Source organism: Cladophialophora carrionii (genome assembly GCF_000365165.1).
Source record: "Cladophialophora carrionii CBS 160.54 unplaced genomic scaffold supercont1.5, whole genome shotgun sequence".
In the NCBI taxonomy this organism is placed as follows: domain Eukaryota; kingdom Fungi; phylum Ascomycota; class Eurotiomycetes; order Chaetothyriales; family Herpotrichiellaceae; genus Cladophialophora; species Cladophialophora carrionii.
Genome location: NW_008481830.1, coordinates 680,762 through 704,711, shown reverse-complemented (window position 1 = coordinate 704,711; position 23,950 = coordinate 680,762). Strand labels below are relative to the sequence as shown.

General features: G+C 54.2%; 9 protein-coding genes across 9 annotated transcripts; 6 read left to right on the top strand and 3 right to left on the bottom strand.

Annotated features, from left to right (window-relative positions):
* Window positions 1–885: 885 nt before the first annotated feature.
* On the top strand, window positions 886–2,919 carry G647_06072 (uncharacterized protein; the record flags this gene model as incomplete). The annotated part of the gene is made up of 1 exon (XM_008730397.1): window positions 886–2,919. The coding sequence occupies one exon, from the start codon at window positions 886–888 to the stop codon at window positions 2,917–2,919; it is 2,034 nt and encodes a 677-aa protein (XP_008728619.1).
* Window positions 2,920–3,813: 894 nt separating this feature from the next.
* G647_06071 (uncharacterized protein) lies at window positions 3,814–5,874 on the top strand (the record flags this gene model as incomplete). Its single annotated transcript, XM_008730396.1, has 2 exons — window positions 3,814–3,982; window positions 4,037–5,874. The coding sequence occupies 2 exons, from the start codon at window positions 3,814–3,816 to the stop codon at window positions 5,872–5,874; spliced, it is 2,007 nt and encodes a 668-aa protein (XP_008728618.1).
* Window positions 5,875–6,893: 1,019 nt separating this feature from the next.
* On the top strand, window positions 6,894–7,580 carry G647_06070 (uncharacterized protein; the record flags this gene model as incomplete). Its single annotated transcript, XM_008730395.1, has 1 exon — window positions 6,894–7,580. One exon carries the CDS (start codon window positions 6,894–6,896, stop codon window positions 7,578–7,580), a length of 687 nt encoding a protein of 228 aa, XP_008728617.1.
* Window positions 7,581–7,964: 384 nt separating this feature from the next.
* On the bottom strand, window positions 7,965–10,525 carry G647_06069 (uncharacterized protein; the record flags this gene model as incomplete). Its single annotated transcript, XM_008730394.1, has 3 exons — window positions 7,965–8,579; window positions 8,662–10,371; window positions 10,418–10,525. 3 exons carry the CDS (start codon window positions 10,523–10,525, stop codon window positions 7,965–7,967), a joined length of 2,433 nt encoding a protein of 810 aa, XP_008728616.1.
* An 891-nt stretch (window positions 10,526–11,416) lies between these two features.
* Window positions 11,417–12,808, top strand: G647_06068 (uncharacterized protein; the record flags this gene model as incomplete). Its single annotated transcript, XM_008730393.1, has 2 exons — window positions 11,417–11,853; window positions 11,938–12,808. The coding sequence occupies 2 exons, from the start codon at window positions 11,417–11,419 to the stop codon at window positions 12,806–12,808; spliced, it is 1,308 nt and encodes a 435-aa protein (XP_008728615.1).
* Window positions 12,809–13,675: 867 nt separating this feature from the next.
* Window positions 13,676–16,058, bottom strand: G647_06067 (uncharacterized protein; the record flags this gene model as incomplete). Its single annotated transcript, XM_008730392.1, has 2 exons — window positions 13,676–15,744; window positions 15,797–16,058. 2 exons carry the CDS (start codon window positions 16,056–16,058, stop codon window positions 13,676–13,678), a joined length of 2,331 nt encoding a protein of 776 aa, XP_008728614.1.
* Window positions 16,059–18,205: 2,147 nt separating this feature from the next.
* G647_06066 (uncharacterized protein) lies at window positions 18,206–19,702 on the bottom strand (the record flags this gene model as incomplete). Its single annotated transcript, XM_008730391.1, has 2 exons — window positions 18,206–19,588; window positions 19,643–19,702. The coding sequence occupies 2 exons, from the start codon at window positions 19,700–19,702 to the stop codon at window positions 18,206–18,208; spliced, it is 1,443 nt and encodes a 480-aa protein (XP_008728613.1).
* A 739-nt stretch (window positions 19,703–20,441) lies between these two features.
* G647_06065 (uncharacterized protein) lies at window positions 20,442–21,323 on the top strand (the record flags this gene model as incomplete). Its single annotated transcript, XM_008730390.1, has 3 exons — window positions 20,442–20,860; window positions 20,910–21,061; window positions 21,112–21,323. 3 exons carry the CDS (start codon window positions 20,442–20,444, stop codon window positions 21,321–21,323), a joined length of 783 nt encoding a protein of 260 aa, XP_008728612.1.
* A 326-nt stretch (window positions 21,324–21,649) lies between these two features.
* On the top strand, window positions 21,650–23,785 carry G647_06064 (uncharacterized protein; the record flags this gene model as incomplete). Its single annotated transcript, XM_008730389.1, has 1 exon — window positions 21,650–23,785. One exon carries the CDS (start codon window positions 21,650–21,652, stop codon window positions 23,783–23,785), a length of 2,136 nt encoding a protein of 711 aa, XP_008728611.1.
* Between the last annotated feature and the right edge of the window lie 165 nt (window positions 23,786–23,950).

Genomic DNA, 23,950 nt, shown 5'->3' with positions numbered 1-23,950 from the left:
AACGTCGTGGTGGTCAGTGGTCGTACGGCGGCTGTCTGAGGCAAGACCTCATTGGAGAGTGCCGTATCGCACAGGCTTGAAGCTTTGTCGCCTAGTCAGAGAGTTTCCCCCTGTCAGCATTGAGAATCGGGAGCCTCTGGCTGCCAGAAAGGTTCAGAAGATCAATGGCGACCTGTCATGATCGACGGCGGGCAGCAGGGAATTGGGAAGTCCATACTGGGAGAAGTATTTGCCCCTGCGCACCTCAAAGATGAGTGCTTGAATGCAGGGCTGAAGCACAAAGCTGAACAACACACCCGTCAAATAGGGTCCCGCTGATGCCTATTTGCCAGCTGCAGGGCGAGGGGCCTGCCTATAAGGGACCGCTAGGGGAGTTTGTTCGGCGCCTAGTTACCTTAAGTGGCCTTAAGTGGCTTGCAGGCGTTCAGGGATCATCCTGCTGGACACCCATAGTTAAGTCGGGCACGAAGGCGCCACCGCCTCGGCAGCTGCTCTGGCCCCCGACAACATTGGAAGGAATAGCCTAAGTTAGATGCTCTCGACCCCGACTCTCAATTGTCAATGGACCCCTCCACCACAACTCTAGACTTCGGGAGAAATGGCTGACCGTCGACCAGAGAAGATTTCATCAACCACAGGATCCCGGCGTCAGCCCAAGACTGTGATCAGCCGCGAGCTACAGTATCAGCTGGACTATATCACTTACTGAAGCCCTCTGTTCTCGCAGAGGGAATTGTCGTTCTCACGCACCTCGACAAAGGCCGATACTGATAAGCACGTCATCTTCATTGTGAGCCAACACTGTCTGGTTTACACAGGACGTAGCATTGCGAACCCGACTGCATGGAAATGGATTGAAACCTGCATCTGATTTACCCTTCAATCATGACCAAGCCCGAGTCTGTCGAGGCACTCTTGAACCCTTCACTGAGGGTTTCGAGGCCGGTTGCCGCATGCGCACGGTGTCGGTCTGCCAAAATCAAATGTGACGGGAAGCTACCGGCCTGCTCGGCCTGTGAGAGGTCGGGCAAAGCGACAAGCTGCACGAGCGCCAACGACGAGTTCGCTCGGGGCAAGGAGCGTAGCTATGTCGCCGCTCTCGAAGCTGCTGCTCAACGGCTGCAGAAAAAGATCGACATGGCTCGAGTCGAAGCGGCTGGCCACCAAGCGGCATCGGGAGCCTCATCTGCAGGTCGACCGCAACAGAGGCGAAAGATAAGCGGAGCCCGTCGAAGGGAAGCGTCGGACGTCGATGAACTGGTGAGCGATTTTGGGTTTCTGACTGTCAATGCGACATCACGCGACTTTCACGGATTCACCTCGACCATGTCGTTTGCGAAACTTCTCCTCTCGGCGGCCGCAAGAGACGAGCTACCTCCTCTCGAGATGCGCGGACTACCACCGCGCTATGCCATCACTCCTATGATCAACCAATACCTGGAGAACATATTTGTCTTGTTCCCCTTTTTCTCCGAAACGGACCTGATGGCCAGCCTCTCCCGAATCTACAATGAGTCTGCTGCTGTTTCGTCGACGGTGACCCCTCTGGACGTGTGGTATGTCCGGCTTATTCTGGCCACTGTCCACGCAGCAAACTCCCAGCGAAAGGGAGACGAGAATGATAGTACAGCTCTTCAACACATGTCGGCGGCTAGAGGCCTTGCGGGTTATGTGCTCCATCCAGGGTCGATTGCTGGTGTTCAAGCTCTGTTGCTGCTAGTTCAGTACTCGTTGGTGGATCCTGCGCACTATGACTCCTGGTATCTCGTAGGAATGGCTGCCCGCCTCGTCGTCGATCTAGGTCTCCATTGCGAGCCAGCGCCGGAAACCAAAATCAGCAAAAGCACTCTGGATCTACGACGGAGGATATTCCATTGCACGTACGCATTCGACCGTCTGGTCAGCATGTCCCTGGACCGAGCATTTTCATTCACAGACGATTCCGCCTCAGAGGTACCTCTGCCTGAGTCAGTGGCAGATCCGTCACCGTCCCAAGTCTTCCAACGACTGCTGAAGCCGTCCCTCTACCTGTTTGATATTCGTCGGGTCCAGTCAGCGTTCTATCAGACGACGAGATGGTCGTCCCGGTCACAATGGCCGCTAGCCACGGCAGCCACATATGCCAGCACAGTCTCTAATGATATTCACGCTTGGTACAGCACCATTCCACCAACATTGTCACAGCGTCATCTTATGTTGTTCAATCTTGAACGGCTGTATTCCCACATTTTGGTTGTTTCGCCGAATCAACGAGTTCCTGCAAGCAGCATGACTGACCTGAACAAAGAACTGGTGTTTGAGTATTCGGCTCAGTACGCCGACCTCCTACAGCCTATTGCCCAGGATATCAGCTGGCATGCCTACCTCACCTACGCCGACATCTGTCGGGCGAAGTACGTCGGGCAGAAGTTTGTGGAAGTCATGTGGTCTGACTTCGACCGGCTCATCAAGACCACCCACACTGTCCGAGACGGCTCCCCCCTGGCCAACAATGTGCCCCTCGACAACGGGCAGCGAGCAACCATCTGTCTTCGGAAGATTATCGAAATATTGGACTTCGCACGGCATCGCTGGGCAATGCCGGAGATGCGAGAAAGGTTCGAACAAGAATCGGCCGTGCTCTTTTCCCGCCTGAAAAGCCGACAGATGGAATTTAGTGCTTCGCAGTATTCCACCAACTCCGGCCTGGTGGGCCCCAATGCTGGATACGGGTCGGGCTCAAATCAGTATGCATACGACGGACCAGTTCTAACCCAGCTTCCAAGCCCTCCCATCAACCAAGACCCTGTCCGAGCGGACGTCCAGCAACAACGTATGCTCACGCCACCGGAAGAATATCACATGCCGCCAGGGCTTTATCCCATGCCACAAGGGACACTGCCTCGGCGCAGCTACGAGTTTCATGGTGGCCGAAGTTGAAGGCAGTAGGGATTTTCATCCGGGCTCCCATAAGTCACGACACGCGCGGACCAATGCGGTACGGGTCGCTCAAAGGGTCGTGTGCTTGGGGGTTCGGTTGTCATTGTGGCGGTCGATGGGACCGATCATATCAGAATGCCACTTGCCATCAGGGTCCCGCCAGAAAAAGGCGGTCGAAGGCTGAGCCAACCCGAGTCCAGCGAAACGTGGGTGTCAGCTCCCGTAAAGGGGGGCGGCGGCACAGGTCATCTGAGAGCACAACCAGCCCACGTGTGCAGCTCTATTGGCCTCGAGCAGTTGGCTGGTCAAGAAGGCCTCAGCTAAACTCTGATTTTGAGGACACGGCCAGCATGAGGAAGGGGCTTGCAGCACCAAGCGGAGACGCTGTGTCACACGTTCTCATGACCAACCCTCACATGCATATCGAACTCGATGTTTATATTCCTCGACAAACGCCCATTTCGATCTGTGTCTTCGGTCTTCCACGCGACAAGCGGACGGTTTTCGGCAGCGCCAACCACCGACCGTGGCTCAGGGCCTCTAAGAAGTGGTTCCGGGGTTCTGGGCGCCGTTCCTGACAATCGCGGGGCTGCAGCCGACGCCCGAGGATTTCGCCCAATCAGTGGCTATTAGGCGCTCGCCTCCAGCGGCTGCACTTGAGCCCATCGAGGAATGACGTGTGTCGTTGCAGTATTGAGCCATCCTCGACCCTGCGTTCTGCCTACTCAGTACTGTGTTCGGTTTGCCAGTCACTGTAGCCTGCACAGTTCCTCTCGGTTCCCATAACCCGCGTGACAAGAGGAGCCTTTGTCAGTTGTGCCTCAGTGTTCATCTTCTCGACCACCAGATACCCAACCTCCTCACGCCAATGTGAACCTCAGATTCCTCGGAGCTATGATCCGCCTCGCAGCCGGGCTCCTGCTTTGCGCAGCCTGCACAACAGCAGCACCTCCAAACATCCCTGGCCAAAGCAACGGCTTACAACAAGTGATTGGCGATCCGTCAATATCAAAGGCACAACCTGCGCCGCGGAAGCTGCGTGGCAGGTTTCTGCACATCACAGGTGACTGCGACACAACCCTCTCCTTCATCGATCCTCAACTGACTTTCTCCTTAGACATCCACCCCGATCCTTTCTATAAATCCCACTCCGACCCCACCGAGCTATGTCACTCTGGCAAAGGCCAGGCGGGAAGATTTGGAGCGGAGCTTACGGATTGTGATACGCCCATTAGTCTGGTCAACGCCACCTTCAAATGGATTGAGGACAATCTGAAGGACGAGATTGATTTTGTCATCTGGACGGGGGACTCGGCCCGGCACGATAATGACGAACGGCTCCCTCGATCAGACAGTCAGGTCCTCAAGCTCAATCGCTTCATTGTGGAGAAGTTTGTCGATACCTTCGGAAAGCCTGATAACATTGACGACCCTGACCCGACCAACGACTTTGTCGTTCCGATCGTCCCTACCTTTGGAAACAACGATATCCTCCCACATAATATTTTCAGCCCCGGACCGAACAAATGGACGCGCGAGTATCTCGACGTCTGGAACCGGTTTGTTCCACAGGCACAGCGGCATTCGTTTGCAAGAGGTGGCTGGTTCTTTACCGAAGTGATACCCAACAAGCTGGCGGTTTTCAGCTTGAACACGTTGTACTTTTTTGATTCAAATTCTGCCGTCGATGGTTGTGACCTGAAATCAGAGCCCGGTTACGAGCACATGGAGTGGCTGCGAACACAGCTGCAGTTCCTACGGATCCGTGGGATGAAGGCTATCTTGATCGGCCATGTCCCGCCGGCTAGGACAGAGAGTAAACAGAATTGGGACGAGAGCTGTTACCAGAAATATACCCTTTGGATGCGTCAGTACCGCGATGTCATTGTTACCTCTATTTTTGGGCACATGAACATCGACCACTTCATGTTCCAGGACGTCAAGGACTTGAAGTACAAATTTCACATCGAAGGCATCAATGACAGATCCGACCCGGCCAAACGAAGGCCCGCGAGGTTAAGCGACGACACGTTTAGCATTTCCGCAAAGGCGCAATACTTGAATGAGTTAAGATCGGGGTGGTCAGAACTGCCTGCACCGCCGGCGGGCGGTATTCCCACTGAAGATGATAACCTTGACAATGCCGACAAGGATGCGTCAGGCGAAGGCAAAGAGTTGAAGAAGTACTTGAAGGCGATCGGCGGACCTTGGGCTGAGAGATTCAGCCTTTCGTTGGTATCCCCCAGTGTTGTTCCCAACTTCTTTCCAACTCTGCGGGTAATGGAGTACAACATCACAGGGCTGGAAAATGAGCATCCTGCAGAAGGCCCGATCGGAGAACCCGCCGAATTTTTGGACAGCGACCCGTCTGAGGGTGATGTCATTGAGCAGACCGACGACGAAGATGACACGGAGAGTCATCCAGACAAAGAGGCGCATGGAGCCAAAAAGAAGCACAAAAAAGGCAAGAAGAGGAAGAAGCCCAAGAAACCTCCATTTCCTGTGCCGAAGCCCCCTACGAAGACCTCACCACCCGGCCCAGGCTTTTCTCCCCAACCACTTTCGCTGCTGTCGTTCACGCAGTACTGCGCCAACTTGACCCAGATTCACGAGCAAATCCGATCAGACGAGAAGCACAAACATAATCCCGAGAGGCACTTTAAGTACAAGGTCGAGTATACCACCAACAACGACAAGTACTATCAGATGAAGGACTTGACGATCCGGTCGTGGCTGGACCTCGCTGAGAGGATCGGGCGGGATTCATTGAAAATCAAAGATCAGGCTGATGACTATGAATTGGTGGAGCAACATGAGCATGGGATCGAACCAGCCGACGAGGTCGACGCTAGACAAAAGACCAAAAAGTTGAGGAACCGGCTATGGAAAGAGTTTATCAAAAGGGCTTTCGTCCATACGAAGCCTGATGAAGAGATCGACCAAGAGTTCGGCTGACGAAGCGTCGTATCGATGTGACTCGCACTGACGGATTTTGACTCTCATTGTACTTTAGCAGGCGATTTTGATACTTGCAGATTTGGACTGGGCACCCGCTCGGCTTCTGTGGGATGTGATGATACTAATGATTTATGGTTTTGTCCCGGCGAGGACGTGCTCAGTCTGGGCCAGTCTAGCTTTGCAATATCTCAGTTATTTGAGCCTTACCAACGATCGCCTAAGCATCGGGAACTGCGTCCACTCATGGCAGCCAGGAGACTCAATTGCAATCACTCTGACAAAGCCTTCGTAGATAATCCTCGTGTTGAGGGCAATTTAAAATACTAGAGTGGTGGAATCCCCGGGATTCGTCTCCCTGCCTACAGGTCGTCACAGTAGTCCCTGGGTGAGTCTAATTCGAGGTTCTGCTGATTGAAAAGAGCCACGAGGAACCAGACGAGGGTCTCTGACCCGGCCACGTGGTGATTGACGGCTAAATGGCGGGATGGCATGTGTCAGAGTGAGAGGTGTGAAGATGCTTGAGATTGAAGAAGACTAAGGAGTATGGAAGAGGGAAAGGTGACTATATATACAGCGAGGTCACGTGCTAATCACGTGATACTATGAGGTGGCTGGAGTACAGCATCTGTGTCTTGCTCCAACAGGATGCGTGGATCAAGACCAGAGGGACGGCAGTCCACTAATCCGGGCGACAGTCCGTCTACCTTCACAGTACACATTGGGACCACCTTAACTGCACAGCTGAGCGACACCCGTGACATATACCACGCTACATACTCCGTACTCCGTACCCATACTTGTTATCTACCTCCCCGTAATACTTAACTACAGGCAAACCACCATCCACCGAACTACAGTACGAATCACACGTACAGCATCACCATCCGGACCGGACCATCAATCCCACCCCCAGAAAGACGGTCTGATCAATTATCAAGTACAGTACAGTACAGGAAAGTACGGTCCAGGAGAGACCAATCATTCAATCAATCAATCGATCGGTCGAGCGATCGATCATGGCCAACCCAGCCGACCCAACCTCAGCAGAAGAAACGACAGCAATAGCAATAGCAACCCCATCGACTTCCGAAGTCCAAGCCCACACTCAACAAACGACACCCACGGGTACTACGACATCCACGCCACCGGCAGCGACATCGCCAGCCATCATCTTCCCCAAATCCTACAGCTTCCCCCCCTTCTTCACGCTCCAACCGACGGCGCAAACCCGCCACGCCCAACTCGTCAAATGGTCGGCCCTGACGCAGCGCTACTGCCGCCACCACCGCCAGTGGAAGCTCCGCCTCCCCGACGCGCTGGCCACGCCGCTCTTCCACAACAAGGAGCTCAACAAGCGACTATCGCTGCGCGACGCGCGCGCCGTCATCGACTTCATGGCCAGTAAGCAAGGTGACGAGCGGGCCGAGTGGGTTGCCAGCACGGACGAGCAGAAACTCGAGGCGTGGATCTGGTGGCGTAGGCCCGAGGAGTGGGGAAATTTGATCGCCGACTGGGTCGAAGGTACGGGCCAAAAGGGCGTGGTCCTGACGTTGTATGAGTTGGTCGAGGGCCAGGAGACGGAAGGCCAGGAGTTTTGGGGCTTGGATGCCGAGGTGTTGCGGAGGGGGTTGGCCGCACTGGTCAAGAAGGGGAGGGCCCAGGTGTTTGGCGCCGAGGATCAGATGGGCGTCAAGTTCTTTTGAGACATGTCAAAGGAGTTCAGCAGGTCGCATAGCGAACCGGAAATGTTGCTGCGAGTCATCGAGAGAGAGAGAGAGAGAGAAAGACGGGCTTGAGTCGCGCGGAGAATCAACTCATGGTAGCAGGACTCAGTCTCGACTGGGCTCGGGTCGAGGCGACACTTCAACGGTTCGGCTCTTCATCACTAGGCACCATCTTGCAAGGGCGGAGGGCAGGTCTGCAAACACAAACATGTCGATGTGATGCGATGTGATGTCAAGCCAGTCTACTCGACGTCGCTATTCAAGACCACCTTCACCGAATGCTCATACTATCGTGGCAAGTCGATACAGTCATAGAACATCAATCATCCTGGGCAAATCGCACCGCACACCACACCGCCCCCATCACAGCTCGTACGGCTTCGTCGGACGCAACTGCTGGGACATGGCCGACTCGAGGATCCAATCCGTCTTCACAATTTTGGGCACTTTGCGACTACCCTCGACCATCTCTCGGAAGCGGGACAGGAGGCCCGGGTTGGACTTGTTCTCGTCGCTCAGCAGATATACGTCGTTATTGGCATCTGTATCGGTCGTGGCCTCGCTGTCTGCTCGTGCCGATGGCACCGTCGTGCCTTTGCGGTTCTTCCACAAGATACATCGCCCACCGTTGGCTTCTACGATGGCCTTGAAGGTTTCGAAGCCTCCCGTGATCTGCTCCATGCAGTAGATACACCGACCCTGCAGCAGCTGATTGGCGTTCTTCTCAGCCCGCTTGCGAGCGTCACTCAGGGAAATATGGAACTTCTTCTCGTTCTTCGTGTCCTTGAGCACGTAATCCTCTGGATCGACCAACCTTCCCTCTTCCAGGCAAGCGTCGATGAACTCGGTCGATATGACGAGAGGAGCGTAAGCAAGAGCAGTGACGAACTTCATCGTCCGGACGATATGCGGAGCCGCGAGATGTGTGGCCCTGCTGGGATCTGTTGTAATCAAGATTCCGAGGCTGCGGAGTTGTTTCTACAGTACGTTAGCGGAAACGGTGAAGGAGCAGGATACAGATACTTGCCCTGTCACGATCTTCGTCTTTCGGTTTGTTCACCCACTTCTCATATTTGGAAATGACGAGCCGTATCTGGGGAGGATCGATGTTGCGCTTGACTTTCTTCGCATCACTATCGTCGGACGTTTCAGCGTCATCCATCTCATCCATGGATCGTTTTCGACCGAGCTCGATTCGCTCGGGGTCAGATTTTCGCCTTCCACCATAGATGACACCGCCTTTCCGCTTGGTCTCCTTTTCATAGAGCGCAATATCTTCGGCAGCCTGGTGCAGTCGGGACGCCGCAAGTTCCTTTGACTTGCGACTGTTGGTCGTGGATGGTGTGACGTTCTCTTTGCCAGGCGCAATAAGTCTGGAGGCAGCTGGGGTTCGGGGAGTCTTGGGTAGCTGTTCGCTCTTGACTCTTCTTGCAGACGGCGGCAGGAAGGTGGTCTGATTAGCTTGCCCCATCGGCTTGGTGGCTGGAGCATCAGTCATGTCAGTGTCTTCGTCAGGGAAGAAATTCTGCTCGAGGACGCTACGGTCCAATTGTGTGTGGCCACAAACATCGCCTAGGTTTGTGCGCTGCGGAAAGTGTGTGTATCTCTTGTTGGTTATGCTCTGCATCTTCCAGCGAGCATAGCTCTCTTCCAGCCAGAGATGATTGATGACGTGAACGCCCCATTCCCTCGCAGCGGCACATTTTTCGCTCGTGTCATGCGCGGTAATGAGATGGGTATTGTCCTGCTTGAGTGTTTTCGTACACTGGGCCCCTGTAGCAGTGATGAGATTCTCCAGATATGACCTGGCGTCACCGCTGTAGTTTGACAAGCTTATCAGCAAGCCTGGAAAACCAGGAAGACCGTCTTTTGCAACAGGGTAGTGTAGCATGCGCCGCATGGGAGACGTCCACTGGTCGGTTTGGATCAGGAAGTAGAGCCAAGCCAGGTTCCCAACGTCCTTCCCTGCCCTTGAGGCAGTTTTGTAATCTTGTCCCTCACGGTACTTGCAGATATACATGTCGGCCTTCGAAACAGACTCCGTCACTTTGCCACCACCGGTTGTAATTAGCTCGTCCAAGATGCCACGAAGATATGGTGAAATGCCCAAATCAGTCGCGAGCATGACCTGCTTCTTCTTAAAGACTTTTTCCAGCTTACGCGGTGCAGTCGGCTCCTGCCCGGACTGTGTCGGATCGGGATGTAAGGCGCCTTCCACGGGAGTCTTGCGCTTTCCCATGGGTGGCTTGTTGATGGACTTTAAGATCTCTGGATCCGGGAGTTGATAAGGGTGCTCATCAATCTTCCTTCCAAGTTTCAGACAGTCATCTACCCAGTGAGGGAGTACGACCTTGGCATTGAGCTTCCTCTTCTCCGCCACGGCGGCTGTTTCTGAATCCATCGACAGGGATATGATGTGGGTGACTTGACTCGTCAGCTTGGGCGACCATAGACCTCCCATCGCCAACACCCCGCCAGCTATTGCATCTGCGTCGCCCGACGGCAGATCGGCAATACACACACAGACGTCGGACATGAAGTATCGAGGGTCAGGGCTGTACTGTCGAGGGTTGAGCAGTTTCTTCTTTGCAAGGCAGTGTTGGACCCAAGTAGGCTTGACAACGGGGATGAGAGCGTCAGAGCAGGCATTGTAGTCGGGGAAGTCGTACGTGTCGGAGACGACATGCGTGATCTCTTTAAGGTCGAGGTTCTCTTCGGGGTATCCGGCAATCAATGCCTTGCCGTCGTGCAGCCTCAGCACGTCAGCCATCTGTTGCAGTCAGTCCTGAGGTCGCTGAACGCATCGTCATACACACCGCTGCCGCTTCGCTCTCCGAAAGGGCGCCGGTACACACGAGAGCGAAGCTGCATTGTACAAAGAGGCCAGGCTTGTTCACCTCGGTGACAGCCTCGTCGATCTCCATGTCTGCGGTGGGAGGTGTGGTGGTGGCGATGAGGTTGCGGAAAACACCAGCGCAGGTATCAAGGAAGGAATTGGGCATGGACTACTAATAGTAAGCTGCATCAGAGTGGTATACCACGGTACTGGGTGTCGAGGCTGCACCGGCGTGAAGCGTAGATCTTGGATCGTGGATCGTGGATCGTGGGTGATGAAAGAGGAACGCAACGCGCTTGTGGAGGCAACGCGTCACGTTTCCACAGGCGTGCGACCGGCGCCAAAGCACGTGCCGTGTTGAGAATGTAATACAGTAGATGAACATGCCCACCAAGAAGATTTCATTCTTTCCGCATTTCCAAGATTTTGGGCTTCAGCAACGACTGTCGGCTGAAGGGTCTACTGCTGCTCTATTTTCCGCGCTTTCCTCAGCGGCGCTGATGAGTAGGTGAGAAGACCACGGAATTCTAGGAGCGCCGTCATCTCCGCCCAGCGACCTTCACCTTCGCATCTCATCCTTCTCAGCTCTTTGTCTACGATACAACCCCAAGTCGAGCATTCATTTTTCTTCCGCACGAGACAGCCTTGATCTCCGGCCTGTGATGCACAAGAACCCAGCAGTGAAGGCACGCTGCTTCAAGAGTGGCCCAGATCCGATGCGCGGCTGACACCTCGGCATTTCCTCCACATCTGCAGCTTCTCTCGCTCGCTAACTACCTGTGGATCTAGTGCAGCGACCCCGAAGCTCGAGCCTTGCATCCTCGGTACATTTGTCCTCTGCGCTGAGGTTGTACAGAGCAATCTGTCTGCGGCAATCGCAATTCAACAGGCAGCCTTGACTCATGCGCTTCCTGTCTCTTCACCTCTGTACCCCGTGAGATCCTCGCGGTGATATTCCCTTTCCCATCCGCTACGCACAATGTCGTCGTTTGACATTGTCGAACACACGGTGCCCTGCCAACACATCCGCGAATATCCCCGAGGCACAGCCGATGCCCAAGAATCCGTCCTCTACCTTGCAGTCAAACAATACATCCCCAAGGACAACCCCGACCCTCAACCTGGCGATGTCACTATCATCGGCGCCCATGCCAACGGGTTCCCCAAAGAATTGTATGAGCCGCTTTGGGACGACATCCATGCGCGGTCGAAAAAGCATGGCTTCCGCATACGGAGTATATGGATTGCAGACGTTGCGCAGCAAGGTCAAAGCAGTGTGCTGAACGAACAGCTGCTGGGGAACGACCCGGGGTGGAACGACCACCCTCGGGATCTGCTCTTGATGATCAATCTGAAGAGACATCTCATGCCCCGGCCCATCATTGGCATTGGCCACTCCATGGGAGGCAGCCACTTGTAAGTAGCCTTGGGCACCTCTCTCTTCTCTGGTCGCAGTGCCCAAGCCACTCTACTACACTGTACTGACATGTATACCCACAGAGTAAACCTCGCGTACATGCATCCGCGCCTACTGTCGACCCTTGTGCTCATCGACCCCGTCATCCAGATCTACTCATCCGTAGCCCCAGACGCGGGTCCCTCCCCGGCCCGTCTATCCACCTTCCGCCGGCAAGTATGGCCGTCCCGCTCTGCTGCTGCATCCTCTTTCGCGGCCTCGAAGTTCTACCAAGCGTGGGACCCCCGCGTCTTAGAACGGTGGGTGAAATACGGCCTCCGCGACATGCCCACGCTTCTCCACCCGGACACGGACACGGACCCGTCCCACGACAAAGACCACAGGTCCGGCCCGAAGGTCACACTGACGACCCCCATGCCCCAAGAAGTCTTCACCTTTTTGCGGCCCAACTACGAGGGCTACGGCCACGACGGCCGGCCCATTAACCGTAAGACACATGCGGACTTGAATCCTGCCCTGCCCTCCATTTACCCGTTTTACCGCGCCGAGGGCCCGCAGACGTTTTTCCGGCTCCCCGAATTGCGGCCCTCAGTGCTGTACATCTTCGGCGGCAAGTCCGACGTGGGCACGGCCGATGCGTGCAAAGCCAAGATGGACCTCACCGGCGTGGGTGTCGGCGGGTCGGGTGGCGCGCCGGCAGGACGTGTCCGCAGCGTCACATTCGAGGACATTGGCCATTTAATCGCCATGGAGGCTGTCGATCGCACGGCCGACCACTCTTCTGAGTGGATCGGGAAGGAAATGGAGATGTGGCGCAAGGACGAGGACGAGCATCTGCGGACATGGACACACGCCAAGTCGCTCGTCGAGAAGCAGAGCGTTGATGACGAGTGGAAGAAGATGATTGGTGGGCCATATCAGCGGCCTACGAAGTCCAGTCCGTCAAAGTTATAGCGGGAGTGAGGCTGAGCATGAAGCCCAAGTCTTGCACTACCATCTAAATATATACATACAGAACATACATACACACACCTCCGTTCGCGCCGGCCACATTGCTGGGTCATCGTGAGGTAGAATAAGTGAATGAGTGAGTAAGTGAGTGAGTGAGAGTGTTGTCGGACAGGCAGACCAGTCACCAGTCAACCTTACGGAAAGGTGATGTCTTATCTGTGCCTCCTAATCCCGAACGGATACAAGGATCCAAGACAGAAATAAGAACAGAGTAGAGAAATAAGACTTCAAGCCCACTCGCACTCCACACTGGCATATATAGTACGAGTATATACTGTAGAGTGGAACGAACACAAACACCCTCTGATCTCTATAGAACTCTACGTCTATCTCCATCTACAGTACTATGCTATTCACTTATTCATCTCCACTGTAGGTAACCCCATGCTATATACTGTGTAGGTACATAGATGCTGGTATTGTACGAGTCTATATGTACTGTGTACTGTGTACCTACAGGTAGACGCTGGTCTTACACGAATTCATCTGTACTCTTGTAGGTAGACGCCGGTGTTATACGAATTCATCTGTACTGTGTGGTAGACGCTGGTATTGTTCGAATTCCTCTGTTCCGTGCACGCTCTGTACAGCGTTCGTACTCGGAATGTTCCCTCGCTTTCGCTCTGTACCGGTAGGTACATAACGTAACCGCCCCAGCCAGGATCGTGGCTCACGGTCCGTGATTCGCGGTTCGCTCTCGTGCAAAGAAGAAGGGGGGAAAACATTCAAAGACGATCTAAGCATGATCGATACTGTTACACACTTCGATGGCCGCGAAAAAGAAAAATAAGACTTCTTCATACACGGTCGTTAGATGCTCATTCTCCGAGTCCGTCTCTCGTTTCTCCGCCGCACATTCCACGCTGGTGGTGCTCGATGATCATCGTCCGACTCCGACTCCGACCCCGAATCCGTGGTGTTTGCCAGCAGTGCCTCGGTTTTCTCGTCCTTGACTGGATATACACCGTCGTATCTCCCTTCGGGCATGCGTCCGTGCCTATACCCTAGCCCTTCACTTTCCTCGAGTATATCCAAGTGCCTGATCTTGCCGTCTTCGCCGCCCACGACGCCGACGCCCAACCCACCGCCTAATCCAGCGTTGGGTTCTCTCACTCCGTAGATGATCTTGTAGTTCCCGAGCTGCTCGGCGATCTCGTCGCCCGTCAAGAGGCAGCCACGGTCGCCCAGTTTCTCCACGAGCGGCCTCAACAATCTCGCCGTGCTCAAGTGGCTTGTGTCTTTGATGATGGCTTTGTTCGCGAACATGATCACGATCAGCAACACCAACCCCTGTGCCACCGGAATCCCCCCAAGGATGGAGGCCGCAAATCTCCACTGCACCTGGATGACTTGCGCTGGAGCCGGTCCCCACGCCGTCACATTGGAGCGTGGACCAACCGCATCCATCGCGCTGATCGCTCCAGCTGTGAATTTCATGACTAGCCATGCCATGTCCTCCGCCGAGTAGTTGCCCGGTGGGCTCCATTGACTGTCGACCTGGTAGGAGACCATCTGAAGCTGTGACTCCGGCGTCGTGAACGACAACTCACCGTCATTCCCCAGCGTGAGCACACCTGACCACCCTATCGCTCCGGCCAGTACGCCGGCCTGCTCATCCGGGATTTGATACCAGGCAGGGTCCGGATATAGGTCGGGATACCAGTCGATTCCGTCCACGGTAGAGACATTCGAGATGCAGCTCCAGAAGCGCGGCGTGGGGACGTCAGTGGTGATATTGTCGGCGACCTGGAGGGCGTATATTTGAGCACACCGTGGCCCGCAATCACTCGTAATATTGCTCATCCACGTGGTTCCACCCGTTGATTGGTCGGGGATGGTCCATGTGTTTTCCACGCCGTTGGAATCCACCCACGTAACGTCCCACAGCAGGGAGCTGTTATCGGTGTTGAACCCAGCGTAGCCTCCGAAGGTGACAGTGTGGGGTTCGCATGAAGCTGTGGCATTTACAGTCCGCCATGTGTTAGTAGCCAGGGAATAGGCCAGGGGAGAGCGATCGATAAACCGGTACCAGAAAATTTCCCCATCTGTGTAGACAGACTGATCGTAACCGACGTATTCGTCAAACGGGGTGGTCCAAACGGAAAAGTCTTGTCCGGTGACACCAAATTCATTGGCCACTGCGAGCTCTGCGAGCGACGCTTCGAGACTGGTATAGTCGCCAGCGTACATCGCAGTCGTCTCGGCATTGCCAATGTAAGAGAGATTGACGACGCTCACGTTTCCATAGGTCAGAAAGACGTAGTCCGAACTGACATCGGTGGAATATGTCAGACCTAGCAGAGCGGTGAAGACTTGCAGTGCGATATTGATCAGGAGCCAAACGAGGGCAAGGATCTGAGTTGTGTTCGGCAACCACCTCCCACGAGTCCGCCCGCCCCAGATCAAGCGGAAGACTTTTGACTGACTGTCGCAGTTCATGATGAGCTCGAAGTCCTGAATCGTGCGGTATCCCGAGGCGAGGAACCTCCATCGCATCATTTGCGCATAGCCCCTCAACGAGGAAGCAAGGTTCAGACCCAAACACAAAGACAAGCCGGTGACCAATGCGTTGAAGACATATTTGCGCGTCGTGCTCAGGCCACTAACCACTGTGGAAAAGCCGTACAAGGAACTGGCCAGGGCAGCACATATGAACGCCGTGACAAACCATTGAAACGTACTGTTGATGAACAATCTCCGTCGCTGGCGCCGATGATCGAAGTACCGGACACTGTCAGAGGGCGGTAGGCTTGCGCCATGCTTTTCAGATAGTTCGTGTTCCCAGGGCGCCGCAACGGAAGGCACCGTGAAGTGTGAGACGGCGAACTCTCGGATCGATGCTGCGGCCCTGTACAACGAGCTGCTTGTCGGACGGCGTTCTGCTGAAAATTTAGGTATACGCCAGCGTAGAGTCAGCGCACGTAGACGTACTGGGAGACCTCAAGTCGGCGTTTGGGTCAAACCCCGTATAGGGGAGGCCATCGCCGCCTGAAATTGAACGGTTCTGGACTTTGAGCCGCTGTTTCTTGGATATATTGTTCAAACTCTCGTCGCTAACATGAGAAGACGGCGCTGGGTTGTATGAAGAGTCCGGAATAAGATTCGAAAAGTGCAGAGGTTCTTCAACAATGGGGCTCGCAGTCGGCTGAGAAGTCCCGAAAGGATTCAGCCGAGCATAGCGAGAGCTCTGCATCATGGCGAGCTTTGAGCGGCAGTCGCAACCGTCAAGAAGGAGTATCTGCCCGGTGCTCTAACCGTAGGAAACGAGTGTCATAAGGAAGCATGATCTTCTGGCAAGATTGGAGCCATGGCACGAAGCAAGAGAGGGCATGTCAGACGGGAGAGCTCAGCAACGCCCTGGGTTGCCCGGCGTCAAACGAAGCAGAGATCGAAACGAGACCATCCAGGGTGCTCATCCTGCCGTAACCATAAATAACCAAGCTGCAGCTCTAGTTACTGTGTCGTGAGGCAAGCGACGAGACGTGATGCTCGGCTCGTCGTTGGGGCCAGTTCCAGACCACTGGAAATTGGGGTCTCGCTCTGCTGGGGGCCCGAAATGAGCTGACAGAGCACGTGTGGCTTGCGGCTGAAAGCTGGGCGCGACGATCGGAGGGTGGGAGGGTGGGAGGAGCATTGCAGCGTGCAGGGGGACAAAGATGAAAAGGTGACACGACGAGTCTACTCGTAGCCTGGAGCATGCAGGTCTGCGACAGGTGAAGGCAATGCCGACAGCGATAGGCGGAAAGCGGCATGGGGCGTCAAGGAGGGAGCGGCGGCCGCATCCATGGTCAAACAACTGAAGGTCAAGTCACCAAGAAGAGTAAGAATACAGATCATTAGGTATGGTGTGGTGCGAAGGAATTGATGAGTAACGGCTGCGCTTAATTCAGCCCCACCAACCCCACTTAGGGAAGAACATTTCTCCGACCGGCGCCACAAGCCCAAGCCACTCCGCCTCACCCACCCTCTTAGCTTGAAATACTTGGCTGGATCATTCGAGGTACATACAAGAAGTACCCGTACAGTACACAGTATATAGTAGTGTTGCTCATAAATCATTTGTGGACTAATATCGGGCTGATGATCACCATCACCATGATCGATACCGCTGCTGATGACTGCTTTTATCGCCCATGCTCCCGTCCAGTCAATCTATTTCCCGCTGCTATTGGGTCCACGTTTGCGGCCGCATCGTCCCATTCAGTCGCCCGCGTCTCATTCAACGCGTCCGCATATGTCATATTTCTCCGTCATCGCTTGCCAGATAGCCCAGTATTCAACTCAACCGGACCTGTCGCCAACTTCCTGGTAGCCGATATCCGGGACGGGCCAGCAGCGGGGCCTGCTTCGGACCGATCCAGGTAAAGATTGCTCTCCTGGGATTCCAAGTCAAGCCTCGACAGCCCTTTCATGTACTTGGCAACCGCGGTCGAGGCGAAGAATCGTTAGTAGCCGGTGGCGGCAGCGACGTCCATCGTTCCTATAGTCTTGTCCTCCACAAACGGCATGAATCAAACAACACGCATGCAAGGTCACGCTGGCGTGGCCGTAAAACAGAGTAAGATTGCTATATATAGGGTGTTCAGGGTGAAGGAACGTGTCCTATAGTAGGTAAGCCACTCGTCCGCAGCGTCACAAGAAGCCGCTCTGCCGATGTATACGACGCCTTCTTCGAGATACAACCTGATCAGCCTCAATGACCACTCCCACTCTGACATGTGGTTCCGTATGGGTAGACTTCAGGGACAGGTCTTGCCAAGGTCGGAAGATTGTATCCGAGAGCAGTGGAATCGGTATTCAATTTGTCCGTATCTGCCTCATTGACTTGAACCGTGAGTGGCTCGTTTGCTTTTGCGCGTGAGTCTGGAGATTTCCGAGGTGTCGTGCTCGATTCCTAATTGTCTGAACTTCATGCAAAAGCCCCTAATGAACCCCCATCAATATCGGTCAGGATATTCCTCAAGAGCTTGGGGCGGTCAAGACATTTTCCTGCATTCCTTCACCCCTTTCAATTCAGAATCCTCTATGTTCAAGCTGTCGTCGACATCTTTCAGCGCCTTGTGCTCTCTGTGATATTGTCATGGTTAGTTTTTGACTCGGCGGCTTGCTCCTCTGCTTGCCGTGACTGTTCTGGTCCATGAAAGGCGGGATCGAGTAGACGAAGCTGCGCACGTGGTAGCGGAACGGCAGCTGCTCGCAGTGAAAACCAGGACTCGACAGAGCGAGGTTCGAAACCTGTGACGCCCATGTCCAGGGATGTTTTCTGCGTGGCAACCGCGGGTCGTTGATATGTATTGGTCTGTAATGCTTGGCCAACCGATGGAGAGCGGACCGTAAGACTCACGCCGCGAACGCATAGCTGCCCAGGATAGCATAGACAGACCAATGGCTGGTGCCCTCCCGCCTTTCTAGCATTTCAGCCACGCTCACAGCATTCTTTATGCCTAGATCGGTAGCCATCGCTCTCAACCGCCGAATGACCCAGTCTCGGACTCCGGTCTTAGGACTCGCAGAAAGTGCAGCCACGTAAAATGGAAATAGAAGTGTATAGCAATGCATTCTCCGGCTTGGGGACGCGTCGCTGGGTCCGTTGTGAGCTTCAGTGATGCCAGAAAACTGGGGTCCGGCCGCACAAATTTCCTTCGCCATGGAGTCGATAATATGCGAGGCGAAACCAACGTTGAGGCCCTGAGGGTCGGGATATCCTGAAGCTGCGACGGTCTTCAAGTAAGTGTGTCGAATCAGATCGTTCAGCAATATCCGCATCATTCGGATGACGTTGCACGTTTGTGCCGTAAAATAATCCGGGTAGACATCGTAGTATTGCTCCAGAACTGCGGATGACGGTTTGCGAAGAGCCACTCTTTGCGAAATCCAACACGGCGGGAGGTCTCGGGCAAGTGAGCTGAACTCTCCATCTAACTTCTTTGCCCTCTTCAAAATTTCAGCATGCGACAAGAGCCCACCTTGAAGTGCCCCGCGAAAATTCGCGTACTTCATCACGAGACCAGAAACCCGCCATTTGGGATCATCCCGGTGCATGTGTGCTTGTAACTCGGTGCGGAGCTTGATCAACGCTGGTGGGATCGGAGCATTTGCAGCGACACAGCTGATGAGCATGTTGGTAAACAGTCGAACGGAGAGCCGAAGACCGATGTATGTGTTCAGCTGCGCAGGGTCTCTTAGCCTGGCAAGCACCAAAGCACCCCTGACATGACTCATCCATGACTCAGATGAGATGGGACTGCGGTTGGTGATCTTCTCGAACAGGTCAAGAAGGAGCACTGCCAACAAGGTCGAATTGCTGGCCAGGAACTCGGGAGCGCCAAGGGCGGCTTTAACGAGCGGAAGAGCAGACAAGTACTTCTCCCGAGCTGGCTTCAGAGCTGATCCGGCGTCGTACTGGAAGGTGAAGAAAGCTAGGCTGACGGCATCCACACTCGCCGCTAGGTGCTTGTCCAGGCCCGACTGCCGACTAATGAGTTCCAGCACATCATACGTTGTGGAGAATCCGTGGACATAATGGGAGAAGAATGCTGCCCGCGCCATTTCCTCCAGTGGCACATGTATTGGAGACGTGATTGATCGCGATTTCAATCCCAACGCCCTTTGTCTGGTCGATTCGCTCTCATCCTGGATCCTCAACTGGCCCGGGTCCCGGTAGCCAGTACAAGTAAGACCAGCTCTCACGCATTGACCACATGCTTCTTTTCGAAGATCGCACTGAAATGTCGTTAGCGAAACCGCATCAGGTGCGTCAGGGATGTGGACCTATACCCGGAGTTTCCGCCGCCTGCAATGGACGCAAGCTTTGGATGGCTTGCCATTGTAGACCATTGGGACCGGCTTCTGGCCCTGCAGAGGGGACTAGGACTCCAAGCAATGACAGAGAGGTTGGAGGGAGGTCTCGACCTGGACATGACTCTACGCCACAATAGGCCAGAGAACGAGACATGAACAGCCAAGACTGGGGAGCTCGAAGGATGTGTGAAGAAGGTTTTGTTGCCCAGCGTATGAGTTACAACGGGACAGACACGAGATTCTTCCTGCGTCTGGCATCCTCTCCGGCCGGGCTGAACCGGCTTTCGGCGAATCTATCTCCGCATCCGACCATGCCACATCCGGTAAGTGTTCCGTCGACGTCATCGGGATACGAGGACACGAGGCGGTTGAGGAAGTACGGAGTGGATGTGTCAGCATGTCTTGTGCTCGTCTTCCCCATGCCCACTGCTGGCTACGGGCCAGTCCAACTCGTGAACCCGTCGTGTCACACCCAGGCGACGCGGATGTGGTAATGGCTGGTTTGGCCGGTCCGGCTCGCTATCTCCTGGTCGCAGCACGCGGTGGGGAGAAATATGGAGTTCCAGTTTATCTGGCCGGCATGTGGACCTTCTGGGCTTTCGCATTATGTTTACCCGATGGACAACATCATGGCCCAGCTGGCGTATAAGTACACTCCCACAGACGGCTTCATACCAGGCTCGGCTCAGACCTCTCTCCCAATAGTTCAGCGAGTTTGTTCAGCCCCGCGCCTTCTCTTCAGTCCTCCCGTGACCAGACTGGAAGTCTCACCACCATGACGTTCGCCTGTAAAAGAGTGCTCCTTGTCGGGGCCACCGCTGGGATTGGCGCTGCAATTGGAGATCGCTTGATCCGCGAAGGGGCCAAGGTCATCGCTGTTGGCCGCCGACAGGAACGACTCGACGCATTTGTTGAGAAGCATGGCAAGGACAAAGCCAGCGCTATTCAATTTGACATCAGCGAAAGGTGCAATATCGACCAATTCGTGCAGAATGTCACAAACAGTTACCCGGACCTGGATTGTGTCTTCTTGAATGCAGGTGTCCAGAGTCCCATCGACCTAGCAAAGCCAGAGAAGGTCGACCTTGCCGCGTTTCACTCCGAGGTTGAAGTCAATTTCTCGTCCTTTGTCGATTTGACTATGAAATTTCTACCGTTTCTACGGGGCAAGGAGACCGAGACGAGTTTCATTTTGTGAGCCTTCCCCTTCTCACGAGAAATCAGCAGCTACTGACGGAACCAGCACTGGATCGAACCTGGCAATTGTACCTGCAGCCTTGTTACCTGCGTATTCGGCTTCAAAAGCAGCCCTGAATGTCTTTGTTCTTTGCCTACGCGAGCAATTGAGGAATTCGTCGGTCCAAGTCATCGAGTTGTCGCCGCCTCCCGTCCAGAGTAAGTGCTTTGTACACATGGTTCCAAGGGAAGTGGCTGACAATTGGAAGCCGAATTGCATGATTACATGGGTGCAGATCAGGGACGCCAGCTTGGCATGCCGGTTGACAAGTTCTGCGACGCTGCCTTCGACGGTCTCCTCTCTGGCAGCGATCAGATCGTCATCGGATCCGTTGGGCCAGCACACGTTTTTCACGACATCGTCGACAAGCGGCGAGAGGCATTTGAGAATCTTGCAAAGATGATGAGGGAACGACGCTGACGTGATGGGCGTGGCTCTGGGCTGATATAAACACAAGGGCACCATTTGTAGACAAAGAGATGTCGCCCCTTATTGGGCGTGTTGGGTAAAGCATAAGTAATGGTGGAATAAGAGCCCATGCTTACTAATAAGGACCTTGGCAGGTTTGGCGTGTTTCAACTTGTGCTCAGCCTTGTCCTCGAATCCAGCCTCGTTGCGGACTTGAGGCTGCATTGAACCACATCTGCATGCGGCCTCCAGTGACAACAATATCCCCTCTCCAGAGATTGGTTCGCCGTCTGGCACAACTGGTTCCACAATTCTCCAGAGTGTCCACGGATAGCAATATGGATCCCTCACTTCGATCTCACTATCTGGCAGACAACCCTCCGACGGTCGTTCGACTGGAGATTGCCCCTCACTTCGCCGCCCTTTCACCCAAAGAGAAGCGCTACGCCCACCATCTGAGCCGAGCATCTTTCCATGGCACGAGGGTAACATTGGCCCAAGTATCGCCTGAATCTCCCGTCATTTATGATCTCATTCTAGCGTTCCATCGTGCCTGCGGTGGTGACTACAGCAAACTCTCTGCCGATACATCGGTCTCTTCCTCAGATATCGCCTTGTGGCTCGAGTATGCTGCACAATTCCTGGGCAATACGGGAAATTACAAAGGCTTCGGTGACTCAAAATTCATACCTAGAATATCGCCGGAAGAGCTGAAAAAGCTCAGTGGTGTGAATGAAGAAACACGGAAGCTATATGAGCAGGCGACCAAAACTGGGGGAGGCATATACGAGACCAAAGATGTCGCTCTCATGCATCTGGGATACCCTGAAGCAGGCCATATGACGAACTACTATCCAGACTCGCCGACTATCACGAAAGAGGAGATTTCCATTGTGGGAGACGTGCTAGAAGAGAAGAAATTGTTGATCGAGAACACCAGGTTGCGAAAGCTCGACTCGGGTGACTTTGAACTGCTCATAGCTTCTGGAATCTCCAACCCCCCAGCTTCAGAGCGGGACCTCGGTGATGTCACCTCGATCGACCTGACAGGCCCACTCGCTGGAAAGAAGCTGCGCCTAGCCTACGGTGATTACCAAGAGGAGATGGCCAAGATTGCCCTTGAGTTCAAGAAGGCAAAGAAAGAAGCCGCTAATGAAATCGAAGAGAAGATGATGGACGAGTATGCGAAGACCTTCAGTACAGGCAGCATCCAGGCATTCGTCGAATCTCAGCGGTACTGGATCAAGGACAAGAAGCCCATGGTCGAAACAGACATAGGCTTTGTGGAGACTTATCGGGACCCTCACGGTGTCCGCGGCGAATGGGAAGGCTTTGTGGCTATGGTCAACCAAGAGCGGACTCGCGCATTCGGCAAGCTTGTCGACGCCGCTCCGAGCATGATCCCGAAACTGCCTTGGTCCAAAGACTTCGAAAAGGACAAATTCCTGAGCCCGGACTTTACTTCGTTGGAAGTCTTGAGCTTCGCTGGCAGCGGCATCCCCGCGGGCATCAACATTCCGAACTACGACTTCATCAGACAGAACGAAGGCTTCAAGAATGTGAGCTTAGGCAACGTTCTCAGCGCCAAAGCTCCCAATGAGCCTATTCCCTTCATCCGCCAACAGGACGACGAGCTGTACCGCAAGTACCGCGATCCTGCTTTCGAGGTCCAAGTGGGCATTCATGAACTCCTCGGTCATGGCTGTGGCAAGCTGCTCCAGGAAACTGCACCAGGGGAGTATAATTTCGACATCAAGAATCCTCCCGTCAGCCCAATTACGAAGAAACCGGTCACTTCGTATTACAAGCCTGGCCAAACCTGGTCGAGCGTCTTCGGACCCATTGCCTCTTCGTACGAGGAGTGTCGCGCTGAATGTGTTGCGATGGCTCTCGCTTGTGACTTTGAAATTCTGCAAATTTTTGGCTTCGGCAATGGCAGAGAAGACATCGACAATGAGGCTGGCGACGTCCTTTATGTGTCTTATCTGCAAATGGCGCGAGCTGGCGTAGCGGCTCTCGAATACTGGGATCCTAAGTCTAGAAAATGGGGTCAAGCTCATATGCAGGCTCGCTTCTCCATTCTGCGCACATTTTTGGACGCTGGCGGCGGCTTCTGCGAGATCAAGGCTCTCAATGGTGACGCGAATAATCCAGAAGACTTGGAAATCTACCTGGACCGCAGTAAGATCATCTCACATGGACGACCGGCAGTCGAGGCCTATCTGCAAAAGTTACACATCTACAAGGCAACTGCCGATTTCGAGGCAGGCAAGAAGATGTACGACGACATTACTGGCGTGGATCAATGGTGGGCAGAGAAAGCAAGACCTATCGTTTTGAAGAAGAAGACGCCAAGGAAGGTGTTTGTGCAGGCCAATACGGTGTTGAATGAACAGTCTGGTGATGTCAAGTTGGTCGAGTATGAGCCTACGATTGAGGGCATGGTGCAAAGCTATTTTGAGCGGAACGTATGAGAGCTGAGGTTTGCATTATCCGCCTGCCAAATGTTCGTCCGCCCTCATGAATACAGCAACAATGGCGGAAAGAATGCCGTCTACGGCGCCAACTGCTGCAGTACCGAGCTCCTCTATCACTCCCCGAGTCATCCGACAAGGCGGCAGTCTTCTATGCATGAAGTC